General features: G+C 54.7%; 1 protein-coding gene across 1 annotated transcript in view; it reads left to right on the top strand.

The window, feature by feature from the left end:
* Window positions 1-11,609: 11,609 nt before the first annotated feature.
* The window catches only part of TRIM9 (tripartite motif containing 9), a 62,247-nt gene continuing 58,482 nt past the window's right edge, over window positions 11,610-15,374 (top strand). The window contains exon 1 of the mRNA XM_065635740.1: window positions 11,610-12,425. Within this exon, the coding sequence (XP_065491812.1) occupies window positions 11,610-12,425 (816 nt within the window). The remainder of the gene's footprint in view (window positions 12,426-15,374) is intronic.

The raw sequence follows: 15,374 nt of genomic DNA, 5'->3' as shown, positions 1-15,374 counted from the left end.
GATTTCGAATATTATGGAAAGGTTCTTCACCCAGAGGGAGGTGGAGCACTGGAACAGGCTCCCCAGGGAGGTGTCATGGGGGGAGCAGAGGGAGGAGGGAGCGTGTCCTGGGAGGGCGAGATCTGCTCTTTGCTGGGATCCAGCGAGGTCCCTGCCTGCAGGGGACATCCCCAGCCGTGCTGGTCCCCAGGGAACTGTGTCACTTGTTGGCTGATGTTTCTCTGGCCATCTGCAGCCGGGGAGACCAGAGGCGTGACCAGAATCTGTCTGGGTTGCCATGGCAGCAGGGGAAAAAAAAACCACAACGAAAAAAGGGAAAAAAACCCAAGTAATAGGTACAGGAGAAGGGATCTTCAAAAAAAATGAAAAGCCAGCAGCATCTCAGGGCCAGCACAGACCTGGAGGAAGCTCCCAGGTCCCATGGGTCATGCTGGGCCACCCTGGGTGCCCGAAAGCTGAGCAGCCACCGTGGCAGCCATGGTTCTGTGCCACCCTGCAGTGTGGATAGAATCACAGAATCATTTCACTTGGAAAAAACCCTCAGGATCATCAAGTCCAACCATAACTTAACCTGACTCTAGCACTACCCCATGTCCCTGAGAACCTCATCTCCGTCTGTCCAACCCCTCCAGGGATGGTGACTCCACCACTGCCCTGGGCAGCCTGTTCCAATGCCCCACAGCCCTTTCTGAGAATAATTTTTTCCTGTTATCCAATCTAAACCTCCCCTGGCGCAATGTGAGGCCATTTCCTCTGGTCCTATCAAGACAGGTGACAGCAGCAGCACTCAGTGGCATCGAGTTGCCACCAGCACCTTCTGAGGTGCAGAAGGGCTACACTGACTCATTTTAATTCTCTTCCTTTTCGTTTGCAGGTTGATTTTCTTCCAGTCCTGTTCCCCACCTCCCCCTGCTCCCACCTGCTCAACACTAAGGCACAAACACAAGTCCCCAAACCTTTCATTTCGCTGGCATTTCAGCAGCCCTTTCAAACTGTGTGGTTGCAGCACGTGGGTGGCTGGAGTCTCTGTACAAATGATGCCCTTTTTGCTTTCCTGGAAAAAGCTTTCAGTGTTTTTCTGCTAAAAATCGAAGCCAAAAGCAAGGGGGAAGCATGAATTACAGGCAAGAGCCTTCAGAGCTAAGAAGAGTGTCCAGCAGGTCCTGGCCCTCTACAGTTCAGCCATGCCGGGAGCAGGACCATGGCTGGTTGGTGCTCTCCTCTCAGCCAGAAGACAGTCTTACCCAGCTGCTGATGACCCTTCGGTAGATATACATGTATCTTCTTGGCTGTTTCTGAGCCTGAAGCCACTTACTGTGGAGCAGAGACAAAGCACCGGTGTCCTGGTGTCCATCCCTTCCTCTTCCTGTGGTCCAGACGTCTCCTTCCCCGCAAGCTCCTTTAGGAGGTTCAAGCTGGAGCGCTGCCTCTTAGCTCCGGCATGGCAAAGCCACATCTACACCAGCTCAGGTCTTCCCCAACCAACCATATCCACAACCGTCATCTCCAAACATCCCATCTGCGACGTCTCTGCACTCGCTTGGGCAGCCCAGAGGCTGAATAAGTCGCAGAGCTGGGTGGGAACACGCCAAAGAAGTGTCCCAGCAGGAAACTTCAGCACCACACGTGGTGGCCTTGGTCCTGCCACTGGGGACAGGACAGGCACGTTGTAGGAGCCCATAAACCATTTCATAGAATCATTTTTGTTGGAAAAGACCCTCAAGATCATTGAGTCCAACTGTTAACCCAATGCTGGCACTGGCCCATGTCCCTAAGAGTGTCCTGAGTTGGAAGGAACCCACAAGGATCATCGAATGCTGGGTTCTGGATCCCCTAAATGCACAGGGAATGTGTGGGTGGTTGGAAATAACACCCCATAATAAAGATTTCTGACTTTTTTTGAAGTTAACCTTGGTAGCAGAAGAGTAGGAGGTAGCGATGGTGTGTAGGAGCAACAGCGCTGGACACCCATGGACACACATTGGTCTTCTGGATGTTGACCCAGATGAATGACAGCCCAACATCCTCCCTGGGCCCAGCTGCCACCTGGCAGGACATGCTGGTTCTTCTGTGTCCTCCCACCGTGTTGCCCGTTTATTGAGATGAAAAATGTGACTTTGTCAGCCAGAGGTGAGTCTCCATGAGGAGCAGGCTGTCAGGGCTGGGAACATGCCTGGTTTGCTTCCCTCACATCTCCTCAGCGCTTCCACCACCTCCTTGATTCATCCAAGTGTGTCACTGCATGGCAACAGGCTGGTGGGAACACCCACGCCACGTCATCCGCGGCAGAAGAAGGAGACTTGCCAAGAGCTGGAGGCAGCAATTCCTCAGTGGAAGGTGATCGTGGGATCACCACCACTGATCCCACCCAGGGACACAGCACCAGGACAGCAGCAATGGTGTCACACCACCACGAGGTGGGACGTTTGATCCTGTCATTGTCTCTGCCGGGGTTTGGCCACCACCGTGGCTTCAGGTCAGGTCAGATTCTGTCTGCCAGGGTTCAGCATGTGGCCGGCAGGACTCGGGATCTCTCCTGGGCACCTGCCCAGGACACCCGGCTTCTTCACCCGTGTCTTCCTTCTGGTGAGAACCCACTTCCCATGTCAGCTGTCCTAGAAGGGAAAATGCACAGCAGCGTTAGCAGAAGCAAAGTCCCACGGTGAGGTGTGGTGGCACCTTCTGCTGACCTTGGCAGAGACAACCCCTGAAGCAGGATGAGTGTCCTGGAGTCATGGGCTTCACCTGAAGGCTGCTTAGAGCAACAGAAAAACTCAGCACGTGGGCATCAGCCCATCTATCTCATGCCACCTAACACTAGATGTCCACCATGAAGACATCTACACCTGAGCAAGTCTCCCCAGGCTCCTTCCCAAGCCCCTGCCTTATTTCAGATGTCGGATTTAGGAGGAGATGAATTGAGTCCCTGGACAGAGGCACCACACAGGGGTGTCTTCCTGTGAGCTACAAGCTGGTGAGATACCTGTACATCTGGGACCCAGCAGCTAAAATGACCACGGGTCTCCCTCATGGGCTGGCCGTCCCAGTCCACACGGTGTTGCCCTTGCACAGTCAGATTTTCCAAAAATGCAGATTTTGCCAAGCCCTGGGTAATGGTTTATTTAGTGGTTATTTAGAGAAGACAGACAACGGCGCCGGTTTCATGAGCGCAATGTCTCCCTTCACATGTAGCACATCATCACAGATGTTAAACAGCTCTGCTAAGCATCTAATTAGCACATTAACAGCATAAATATCAAAGAATATGGGGAAGCTGACTGACTACCAAAGCTATGCAAAACATCTAACCTGGCGACAATTTTTCTGTGTAATTACTGTAATGTTAAACATCGTTACATAATGATTACAGATTTCAGGTCAGATACTCCATACGTCATGGAAGCCATGGTGTGTTTTGACATTTATGGGAATACTTTTTATTTTTAGTTAGTTTGGTTACCATGGCAGCGAGGAGAAATCTGCACCAGACTCAGCTATACATTAGATTTGTGGCCTCCCACTTGATAACATCCAAAAACTTTTCAACTGATTTCTCCAAAAATTGTCAGCCATAAGCTGCAATGGGTGGAATGAGGCTTGAAAATAAAATATCCTGCATGCTGCTCTTTAATGGGGAGGCTATTCTAATGCCTGGATGAATGCAGGCACTCATTAGCATATCAAATTTTACTTATTTAGGTATTTCAACAAAGCAAACTGCACTGCAGAGGTTAGTAGAGGTTGAATGGGTTTAAATCACGATGAATGAGCCACGTTCTGCTCAAAGCAGGAATTTTGCAAGCATGAATCGTCTGCAAAAATCTTGCAAATACCTCGGGTCCCATTCCTGAGCTGGAGTTTGCCAACAGGGATGTGACCCCAGTGCCCCACGAAAAGGTGGCTTTTACAGCCCTCCTAACTGGGAAACGAGAAGCAAAACGCCTTCGCTGCCCTCCTGAGCCTCTCAGCCATTAGCACAGCGAGAAGCGACGAAGAGTCGGCTGTGATAAATAACCGCCCAGTGCACCGCATCGCTCCCACGCTCCGCTTGGTGAGACAGCTCCAGGCGCTGCGAGATCGCTGAGCTGCAGCTGGGGCTGAGCCTCCAGCAACGGGAATTTAACTCCCGGGAAGCCTCTGGAGTGGGAGCACTGCAGAGGGAAAGGAAGGGCCCTGGGTGGCATCTGCATGCGTGGGAGCAGGACACGTAACCCCGGGGACAGCCCGCTCTGGGGTGGTGGGGGGTGATGCAGAAAGAGGGAGGTGTCAAGCACTGGATCAGCCATCGCAGAGGGACGGTGTTGGGACAGACCTGGGTCTGCCATCGGCATCCCCAGAGATGGGAGTTTGGAGCTGGGGTGATGCTGAGGAGGGTGGTGAGAGCCTGGCCCAGGTTGGCCAGAGAGGTGGTGGATGAACCATCCCTGGAGACATCCCAGGCCAGGATGGATGGGGCCCTGAGCAACCTGAGCTGGTGCAGATGTCCCTGCTCATGGCAGGGGGGGCACTGGATGAGTTTTGAAGGTCCCTTCCAACCCAAACCATTCTGTGATTTTATGACAATCTCCCCTGTGAGAAGCAAGAATGAAACTTTATCATAGAATTCCATGTTGGAAAAGAGCACAAGGATCATCTGGTCCAACCTTTCTTGGTGAAGCACAGTCTAGACAAGCTGGCCCAGCACCCTGTGCAGCTGCATCTTGAAAGTGGCCAATGTTGGGGAATCCACCACTTCCCTGGGGAGATTATTCCACTGGCTGATTGTTCTCATCGTGAAAAATTTCCCTCTTAGGGAAGTGGGTCTGGTGTGTGTGTGCTGAATCTCTACTCAGGGAGAAAATGATCCCATCCTAAATTTTGAGGGGATCCGTTCCCTCAGTGCCGCGGGCTCTGCTTTTGAAGCACCAGCACCGCTGAGCCCTGGCGCTCTCGTAGCGTCCCACAGGCAGGTCCTGGCCGCGGTGGTTGTGGCTGTTTTGCTGAGACCTTTGTGCTCTCCCGCTGCTCCCCTCCTTGCAGCGCATGGCCACGGGCTCCTCCTTCCCTCAGCATCTCGACCATGACACCCTCAAACCCCCTTAGATCCCCACTGGCTTATCTGTGACACCCATGTCACCCACATCACCTCTCCAGATGTAACCAGCTGTCATCTTCTGGCTTGCAGTGAAGGACACAGAAGAGACTCGGAGGTGAGGTTATATTTGTGGAACCCCCCCAAAACCAGCCTCCTGGGAACAAACCCCCTGCTTAGTTTCTCCTCCCTTTTCCCAGCAGTCAATAAACGTTGCTCAGAGTTTCCTTTTCGGTGCTGAAGACGCAGAGGATATCACACCTTCAGCACATCTTCTGAAGCACCAAATGTTCCCCAGCTGAGCCTCTGGGCAGCAGAGGAAGGATGAAGAAGACAAGCCCAGCCTGTGGGAGGAAAGACAGATTTCTCTGGTGGGATGAGTTTCGTGTTGCCGTTCTCCAAAATGAGTCACAGGCTGGAGAAGTGGGGCATTAATCTCAGGGGAGATGAGTAAGCGGGCAGCACACGAAGGTGACGGTAAAGGAGCATCACGATTCATACTTGCAGCTCAGCTCAGCTGTATTAGCGGCGGCTTCTGCTCCCTCTTGATTAAAATCAGAAATTTTCTACCAGCTCCCCAGAGTATTAAATAAATAAATAAATAAATAGATGATGTCACCTTTGAAAGTATTCAGCAAATTTAGATTTGCAGGTTTTTCAATACATCTGGCTCCGAGGCATCATTTAAGCATTTGGCTTCCCTTTCCCAGTCCTGCAGCAGTCAGACATCCCCAGGCCTTGGTGTGTCACCAGGCTGGGAGTTACTCGATGGAGCAGTTTCGCCGTCTTATTTTCAGAAATTATTCTCGTGAGATCTTTTCAGGAGGTGACAGACGGGCAGTGCCACCCCGGGGCTCAGCACCCGCCGATGCCCACGGTCACTGCTGGTGTCACTGATGAAAAGTCCTCAGAGAGGAGCAGCAATTCTTCAACATTTGGGTTTTTATCCTTACACTGCGCTGCCACTTCAGTGCTGGTTTTAATATGGAAAGTGCGTGCTCAGCGATTGTAATTAAAGTCTGTTAAAGGAAAAAAATCATTAAATATTTAAAATGGTTACACTGTAAATGTTCTCGTTAGCGTTTCTCCCCGCTGAAGAGCTGGGGCTGCTCAGAACAAGTCCCTGTCCCACCGCAGCCTCGGCCACCTCCACAGGTTCTTCAGGGGTTTATTTAACACCTGCTCTGCGTGGGTGGCAATAACGTTCTCGGTATATTGGACAGAATCATAGAACAGAATCATAGAATCATTTAGGTCGGAAAAGACCTTTAAGATCATCAAGTCCAACCATGAACCTCAAGGTTGCTCATCAGATGAAGAAGCTCTGAGTGTCATCGTTTGGGGAGCGAGGGCGAGAGGGAAGCAGTGAGATGCTGACTGCAATGGTGATTCGCGTAGCTCCTGACTCAGAGGCTGGTGGAAAGTCTCTTCCTGAAGCCGGTTCAGCCTCAAACTCAAAAATGGGCAAATCTCCTGTGACTCGATGAGTGCAGATTGTCTCAAATCAGAGTTACAGTTCTGTGGATCGATGGCGCTCACGCCATCACCCAGGTATGGAGGATTTCCCGGTTACCACTTCCCAGCAGCTTTGCCTGTCTCCTACAAAACAGGAAAAATTCTGACTTTGAGTGGTTTACTGTTGGGAAGCTCTCCTCAAGTTTCCAAAATAACCCAGCCCCAGGAAACCTCATTGCTACCCCAGGAAATCCCAACAATGGAAAGCAACCTGTTCTGGGCAAGGGGAGCTCGGTTCTGAGAACCGAGCTTCAAAACAGTCAAAAACATGAAGGTTTGGGTAAGGGCACAAAGTATTTCTTGGATCCCTCCTGCTCAGACAAGTTGGCAACAGTGAGATAAAATGGGCAAAGATGCTACCTGGGTTCAATAAAGGTCGATCATCCACAATAATTTGGCACTTTTTCTTGAAGGGACCTCAGAAACAAGCGGGAGGTGGTTTCAACTTTCTGAGCTTCAGTGCTCCTGGAATGGTGCTCGGAGCAAACAGTATAACCAGGGGGAAGCTCTGAAAATTGTGCTGTGAGACGGTTGCTGCTGCAGCGCTGAGAGTTTCAGACCTGGCACGCTGTTAGACATCTCACCAGCGTTTCTGCTGATGATCTTGGCGACAAAGACAAGGGTGACCTCAGCAAATGTGCTAATGATGCGAAGCCAGGAGGTGTCCTCAGTGCAGAGAAGCAGCAAGATATATTGAAAACTGAATGACCTGGGGGGGCGGAACGACAAAAGGGATATAGATTTCAAGGTCACGCATGCATGCAGGGACTAATAAACAAGGATTTCTGCTGTCAGCCTAGAGCTCATCCATTCAAAATGACAGAGGAGAAGGAGGATCAGGGTGTACCGGTTGATTGTGGGATAAATTACGAGCTGCCAATGTCTTAAACTCATAAAAAGGCAACTCTCATCCAGGCTGCATCCGCTGAGAAGTTTTCAGTGGACACGGGGAACACGAATGTTCCTGTACAAAGGGCTGGAGAGGCCCCACGCAGCTGATGAGGCTCCAGGCGAGGAAAACACGTTTCCAGAGCCTAAAGCAGGTTTCCCACCTGGTAGTGGAAGATCTGCTGTTATTTATTAGCTCCAAACCAGCTCAAGGCTTCATAAATCAACCCAAACTCACCCTCCAGGCTACTAATTACCCGCTGTCATCTGTCCGGTCCACCTTGAAATCGCACCCCAGACCCGAGGACCCAGCGCAGCACAGAGGAGCAGCTCGGGAGATTGATCAGTGTCACAGGGACGATGCTGGCAGATTAATTAGCAACAGACAGCCGTCAGCTTTGTGTCCTGTTGCTCCTCGCTCCAGTCTAAGATGTGAATGTTATTGATTTTCCCAGTCTCGCCTTCTTTCCATCCTGTAATCCTTTTGCCTGGGGGGCAAATCTCAGCAGAAAAATTTGTAGTGGATGTGTGTTTGCACGTACACATGCATAAATGTAAAACAGTGAAGGTTTAAGAAAGAACAACTGCCCAAAGCAAGTGAAGTTTAGGTTATTTGTCATCAAGGGAATATTAACAAGAAGAAAATGTTTAGTTGTTAAAATGGAAGAAACAGCTGTTGCCTCCCAAGCAGGATTCCCAGCCCTTGGCCCCGCAGCTCCCCCTGCCCACTGCCACCCTTGTGTCACCGTCACCAACAGCCTCCCACCGCGGGGACTGCACAGAACAAAACACTGCTGAATTTCCATGGGGAAATGCTGAGGTTCAGATGCCTTGTCCTGGCTCGTGATGAACATTTTCCCTTCCCCAAGATAACTCCAGAATGTGTCACTTGATTTTTCCCTCCAGCTCCCAGCGCTGGGCAAGTCCTGGTCGTTACCCCAACCCTCACCTCCATCCCCGCAGGGAACTAGGGGGTTGAGGGCCTCTCATGCTCCCCATCCCTTTTGCTTTCTCTCCTCATGGTCCCTTGTGACCCCGTGACATCTGCCCATCTTCTCTTTCCCCATACTCTTATATCTCAACTCAGCGACACAACGCAGCAGATGGACGCCAGGAGCAGGTCCCAGCACCATGGGCCACCTCCAGCCCTTCCCTCTCACCCCAGTTACTGTGGTTTTCTGATCAGTTTAACAGAGCCGCAGCAGTGTTGTGATCTTTTTTGGGGGGTAACACACCACATACAATTCAAACAGCATTGCCCACCACCCCATTTCACCCCTGTCAATCTCTCCAAGCTTGACTCCGACTTCTAATCTGCATTTCCAGCAGACAAAGCAAACAGAGCTGCAGGGAGCAGCCAGGAGCGGGCAGCTGATGTTCATGGTAACAGTCCTTGCTACTAAAAATCACTAAAGGGACGCAACAGCACTTGCAGAGTCCTAAACTATGTTAATTTATCTCAGCCCAGCAGTGTCTCCTGCATTCCCCAGAGCAGAGGCTGTTGCAACAGAAGCGGAGATGAGCCATTCCTGCAGTGGGAGCCGGCGCTGCTTCCAAAACTGAGGTTCGTGGCAAGAAGCACATGAGAAAAGGCAGCTTAGAACACGATGACTAACTTAAAAGGGGCCAATAAGAAAGATGAGGACAGACTTTTGAGCATGGCCTGTTGCGATAGGACAAGGGGTGATGGGTTTAAACTAAAGGAGAGAGAATCAGGCCGGACATGAGGAAGAAATTGTTGGCCCTGAGGGTGGTGAGAGCCTGGCCCAGGTTGGCCAGAGAGGTGGTGGCTGAACCATCCCTAGAGACATCCCAGGCCAGGCTGGACGGGGCTCTGAGCAACCTGAGCTGGTGCAGATGTCCCTGCTCATGGCAGGAGGGGCACTGGATGGGCTTTGAAGGTCCCTTCCAACCCAAACCATCCTGTGATTCTATGATTCTATGCCTTCTTGATCCTTTAACTTGTTAGCACTGATCACAGCGACATTAGACAAATGAATGTGGAAGCTGGGTCAAGTAATTATTGCAGGTTCGTAGCTGCATGGTTCTCGGGGCAGTGACAAGTCTGACAATTGTAAATAATACACAGCCAGAGCACGGGGACACTCGCCTCCTGCTGAGATGGAAGTGAAGGCATAAGTTGCTGCGCCAAGAAAACAGCAAATTGTTTATGACCAAGGGTTGGTTCCAAACGCGCTGGCTGCATTCCTCCTTGTGGGGCTTTTTCCTCTTTCTGCCTGTTTACACAATCAGCACATCACTACGTCAGAAATGGCATCACATACCTGCCAGAGTGAGAAACAGCCACAAGAAACAAGAGGCAAACAAGGAATGATGGTTTTACTTCGGCAAAAGGGCAGCTAGAGGAATGAGAGTAGGAAAAAGAATGACCAGCTCTGAGCAGATGCCAGAAGGGAGCACGAAGTGGGTACATGGCCCTGTGTCAGGGACACACAATCCTTGAGCAGGGGACAGCCAAGGGGTGTCCCCAGTACTTCTGCCACCTCCCTACCATGGAAACTGGTGTGCCCAGGGACGGTGACAAGTGCACTCTGTGCCTTGGCTACTTCAGAAAATAACATTGATTTCTGGGGTAGCAAAATCCATGCCAGTTCCCAGTACTCTGGATGTGCACATACAAGCAGCCGGAGGAGAGAGTGCTGGTGACCGTCCCATTGTGTCCCAATGTTCCCAGCACACACACTGTCAGGGCACAGAGGGCACTTAATTGCCCTAACGAGCCTCACCAAGGGCTCCCCCATCCCTCTGCTCAGGTCTTGGCCCTTGGCCCCGGACTGGCCAAACCCTCAGCCACAAGGAGCTGTCAGCATCCAGCCCTCACCCTCTCACAGTCACTTGGGAGCTGCTGTGAACGTGCCTCAGTTTCCCCACCTTTGCGTCCAACCCCCGTGTCACCCCATGGCTCAGCTGATGAGCATCAGGATCCCCAAGCTGGTCCCCTTAGTGACTGTCTGTGAACGGGGGCACCAGCTTATCACAGAATCACAGAATGTCAAGGATTGGAAGGGACCTCGAAAGCTCATCCAGTGCAATCCCTCACCGGAGCAGGAACACCCAGATGAGGTTACACAGGAAGGCGTCCAGGCGGGTTGGAATGTCTGCAGAGAAGGAGACTCCACAACCTCCCTGGGCAGCCTGGGCCAGTGTTCTGCTACCCTCACTGAGAAGAAGTTTCTTCGCATATTTAAGCGGAGCCTCCTGTGTTCCAGTTCATATCCATCCTTTCCTTCAGACCAGGGGTCAGAAGTCAAGGCTCTTTAGCCCCTCGCTGCCTCCGCGGTGGCTTCGCGGGGACTCTCATCTCCCACCTGGACCCTCTGTCTCCAGCTCCTCACACCGCGGCTTCGTCCCAAGGGGGGCCCAGCGACACCGTCACAGGAGCCACGGAGCAACCGCGCTACCGTGCAGCCCCAGAGGGAGAGAAGCGACGGATAACACCGAGGCATCCCGAGCAATTTTATTTTTCCGTTGGCTGGACGGCACCGCTGTGCCGCACCGCACGCAGCCCAGGCCACCTTCCCCCGAGGGCTGGGATCTGTCACGGCGGCACCCCAACACACGGCCCTGACATGCCAACAGACACCGCTGTCCCCTCCTGCCGGCGGCGAGGCCCCCGGACCCCTCGCCAGGCCAGGCTGTGGGCCCGGGGACACCGCAGCGTAAGGCCCGGGGGACGCCGCCATCTTGGGGGGCACCCTCGGGACAGGCTGCTGCGGGCTGCCCGCAGGGAAGGCGAGCAGTCGGTGGCGGTGGGGACGCTGGCCCCGGGCGCGGGGCGGGGAGCCGGGCCGAAGGAGCCGGGCAAGGAGAACCGCGGCAGCCCCGGGGGCGGCCCCACGCCCCGGCACCGACCCCGCCGCCCCGCAGCCGCCCCGAGAAGACCCTCACGGCAGAGCCGCCGGCGGCAGCGGGCGGACGGGCAGGCGGCAGAGCCAATCGGAAAGCGCGGCCCGCCTCCCCGCCGGCGGCGGGCCAATGGCGAGGCGCGGGGCGGGGCGGGGCGGAGCGCGCGGCGGGCGGGCCGCAGTCGGCGCCGAGGCGCGGGGCGGTGCGGGTGGCTGCTCGGGCTCTGCCGCGGCCGCTGCCGGCGCCGCGCCGCTGCCTTCCCTCCCCTATGGAAGAGATGGAAGAGGAGCTGAAATGCCCGGTGTGCGGCTCCTTCTACCGGGAGCCCATCATCCTGCCCTGCTCGCACAACCTGTGCCAGGCGTGCGCCCGCAACATCCTGGTGCAGACCCCGGAGTCGGAGTCGCCGCAGAGCCGCCGCGCCTCGGGCTCGGCCGTCTCCGACTATGACTACCTGGACCTGGATAAGATGAGCCTGTACAGCGAGGCGGACAGCGGCTACGGCTCCTACGGGGGCTTCGCCAGCGCTCCCACCACCCCCTGCCAGAAGTCACCCAACGGCGTCCGCGTCTTCCCGCCGGCCGCCCCGCCGCCCCCCGCCACCCTGGCGCCGCCGCCGCCGCCCCGCAACGCCTGCCTGACCTGCCCGCAGTGCCACCGCAGCCTGGTGCTGGACGAGCGCGGGCTGCGGGGTTTCCCCCGCAACCGGTTGCTGGAGGGTGTCATCGATCGCTACCAGCAAGGCAGGGCGGCGGCCCTGCGCTGCCAGCTCTGCGAGAAGGCGCCCAAGGAGGCGGCCGTCATGTGCGAGCAGTGCGACGTCTTCTACTGCGATCCCTGCCGCCTGCGGTGCCACCCGCCGCGGGGACCGCTGGCCAAGCACCGCCTGGTCCCGCCGGCCCAGGGCCGCGTCAGCCGCCGCCTCAGCCCCCGCAAGATCTCCACCTGCACCGACCATGAGCTGGAGAACCACAGCATGTACTGCGTGCAGTGCAAGAGCCCCGTCTGCTACCAGTGCCTGGAGGAGGGCAAGCATTCCAGCCACGAAGTCAAGGCCCTGGGTGCCATGTGGAAGCTCCACAAGGTGAGCACTGGCTCCAGGGTGGCCTCTGGTCATTCCCCGCGGTTGTGCAGCCTGCCCAGCACATATTGTCCCGCCCGGTCCACCTTCCTGCAGCTCACAGCATCACCACCTGCCCTCTGCCACGCTGGGGGTGTGTTTTGCACCCTTGCTTGAGAGGAGAGTTGTCCTCTGGTAGGGAGAGGCTGGCGAAAGGCAGGTGATGCTCCCCTGGTACCAGGAGGCTGGTGTCAGACAGGTGATGCTCCCCCAGTACGGAGAGGCTGGCAAAAGGCCGGTGATGCTCCCCCGGTACGGGGAGATTGGCAAAAGGCAGGTGATGCTCCCCCAGTACGGAGAGGCTGGCAAAAGGCCGGTGATGCTCCCCCGGTACGGAGAGATTGGCAAAAGGCTGGTGATGCTCCCCCGGTACGGAGAGATTGGCAAATGGCAGGTGATGCTCCCTGGGTACGGGGAGATTGGCAAAAGGCAGGTGATGCTCCCCCGGTACAGAGAGGCTGGCAAAAGGCCGGTGATGCTCCCCTGGTACCAGGAGGCTGGTGTCAGACAGGTGATGCTCCCCAGGTACGGAGAGGCTGGCAAAAGGCCGGTGATGCTCCCCCGGTACGGGGAGGCTGGCAAAAGGCAGGTGATGCTCCCCATGGGTCCTCAAATCATGCCGTGCCCTCAGGTCTCCACAAGCTGAGGAGCTGGCAAAGCCTGCGGGTGATGGCCTGGGGGTGCATCAGGGACATCTGCGCTGCGGAGCTGGAAAAGCGATGGGGAGCGATGCTTCAGTGAGGAGGGAGGCGTGAAATCCGCCGTGGGGGAGGATGGGGCTACGGCAGTGGGTGCTGTGGGGTGCTGCTGGGGACGGGCTGCTGCTGCCTCCCGCACACTGAGTCATGGGGAGGAGGAGGAGGGACGGCGGCGGGCGAGCGGGCAGCACGGTAGCGGAGCCTTTCGCTGAATACTGATCAGCTCCTCTCGAGCGCACTTGCTCCCACGCATGTCCTCGCTGGAGGAGAGGGTCCCAGCGCTTGAGGCGGGGACGTGGCTGTCATTAGCTTCAGCTCAACTCCAGCAACCGCGCTGCCTCCCTCCCCGCTCGCACCAGTGACCCCCTCACCGAGGGAACTGGGGCAGAAGTGACTGGGACGCGGGCGGACAGGGCGCAAGGGGATGGGTGTCACTTCTAGGATGAACATTGAAATAATTGCCCCCCGCCCCACTCCAGCAAATCGCTGCTGGCAGGAGCAGGTGGGGGGACCTGTGACAAGGGGTTGGGAGGTGTGCGACCCCCTTGCCGAAAGGAGTTTGGCCAGATCACTCTCCAGGAGATGCTGCACAACTCGGTGGGTGATGCAGCCCTGCACCCCATTTGGGTCAGTGGGTGCACGCAGGGACAGGCCATCGCTTCTCGTGATGCTGGAGAAGTGGTTGGCCACGTTACGTTGCTGTGTGGGAGGAAAGGGCACGGTGGGGCGTGTTGCTGCTGCAAAGGGCTCATCTTGACCCCCTTCTCCTGGGAACACAACCACGTCCTCCCCAGCTTTCCTGCCCTCTCACAAAGATGACACCCACGTGCCAGAGCAGTTTGGGTGCCTGGTCCCTTGTCGTCACACATGGGGTGCTGTCACTGCTCCCAGCTGGTGTTGGGCTGCCGGGGTGCACCATGGCACAGGTGACAACCTACTCACAGGGGTGCGGGGGCTCTTCTTCACTGTGTTAGCCTGACATGAGCTGTCAGGTGCTGTGAGCATCTCGCTCCTCTTGCCTGTTACGAAACCCAGTAAGTGCTGGCTGTGCGGGAGCAGCCTGTTCTCCAGAGCCTGGGTTTTCTGACCCACCTCCTGGGGAAGGATGAACCCATTTGGTATGTGCTGGCACAGAGCAGGACCAGGTCCAGCTGTCTGTGGTGTTCTCCAAAACAAGAGAAATCTAATGGGTACCAGGACCTTTCATAAGGTTTTGGCTTCACCCTCCTGCTTTGATTCAGGTGTGGCAAGGCACTTAGATACACGCGTGAGCGTCTGGACAACTTTGTGTGCTCAAATACTTCAGGTCCAGTCCTCATGTTCATCATTAGCATGGCTTATTCATCCTTGAATGCTTTTCTCATGGTTCACAATACCTTTTCACAGGACAGAGCTTTAGCAATGCAGTATTTCATTGGTGTAGCTAACAGGCATGGAGCTGTAATGTTATTTGAAATGATGGTTTTCGTGCAGTTTCTCTCAAATGTTTGGAAGTCAGAATGTGAAGTCACACCTGCCTTGAATGATCCTGTGTTTCTGCAGGTTGTCAAAATGGCTTTTTTGGTACGACAGTGCAGGGGTTTACTGCTATTTCCTGATGTTTCCTTGTTAGGGAGGGAAAAGAGTCTGTTGAGTCAATTGTGGCTATACAGTATAATTGAAGGAGTGATTTAGAAGTGCTCCCCGAGGTGCTGCATAACTGAAGCAAGGGGAGAGGCTATTGACATTTCAAGCTTTATCCTGGTTGGGATGGGGCGTTAGGAACCAAACCACCTGTGGATTTGGCTGGTGAACCTCTTGCAAAAGTATCTGGGTGTCATTTTTTGAGGGGAGAAACCTTTGGTAGCAAGATAAACTTCCTGAAAGAGCGACTGTCCCTTTTTTCCTGATCTTTTCACAGCAATGAGTGGTTGTAACAAGCACCTACAGCTCGTAGGAAAGGACAGAGTCTTCAGCTCTTGACTTTTCTGCAATTACAGCTTCGCTCAGTGCAAAATATTGTTAGGGATACATCTCTGCTCTTAATTTCTGACCCGAGGAGACTGTGATTGTCGCCGCAGTCTGCGGTGACCCGAGGGTGCCTTGACAAGCTGTTGTTCTTGAAAGCAGGGGTTTACTGCCTCGGTACGTGACTGCTGGGCCCGGGGCGATCGCTATTAAGCTCAGCGTGTGGAAAGGAGACCAAAGGGCTTTTTACAGATCTCTTCAGGAACTG

Source organism: Caloenas nicobarica, chromosome 5 (genome assembly GCF_036013445.1).
Source record: "Caloenas nicobarica isolate bCalNic1 chromosome 5, bCalNic1.hap1, whole genome shotgun sequence".
NCBI classification, from domain to species: Eukaryota; Metazoa; Chordata; class Aves; order Columbiformes; family Columbidae; genus Caloenas; species Caloenas nicobarica.
The sequence above is the reverse complement of the archived record's forward strand: the minus strand, read 5'-3'. Positions and strand labels throughout refer to the sequence as shown.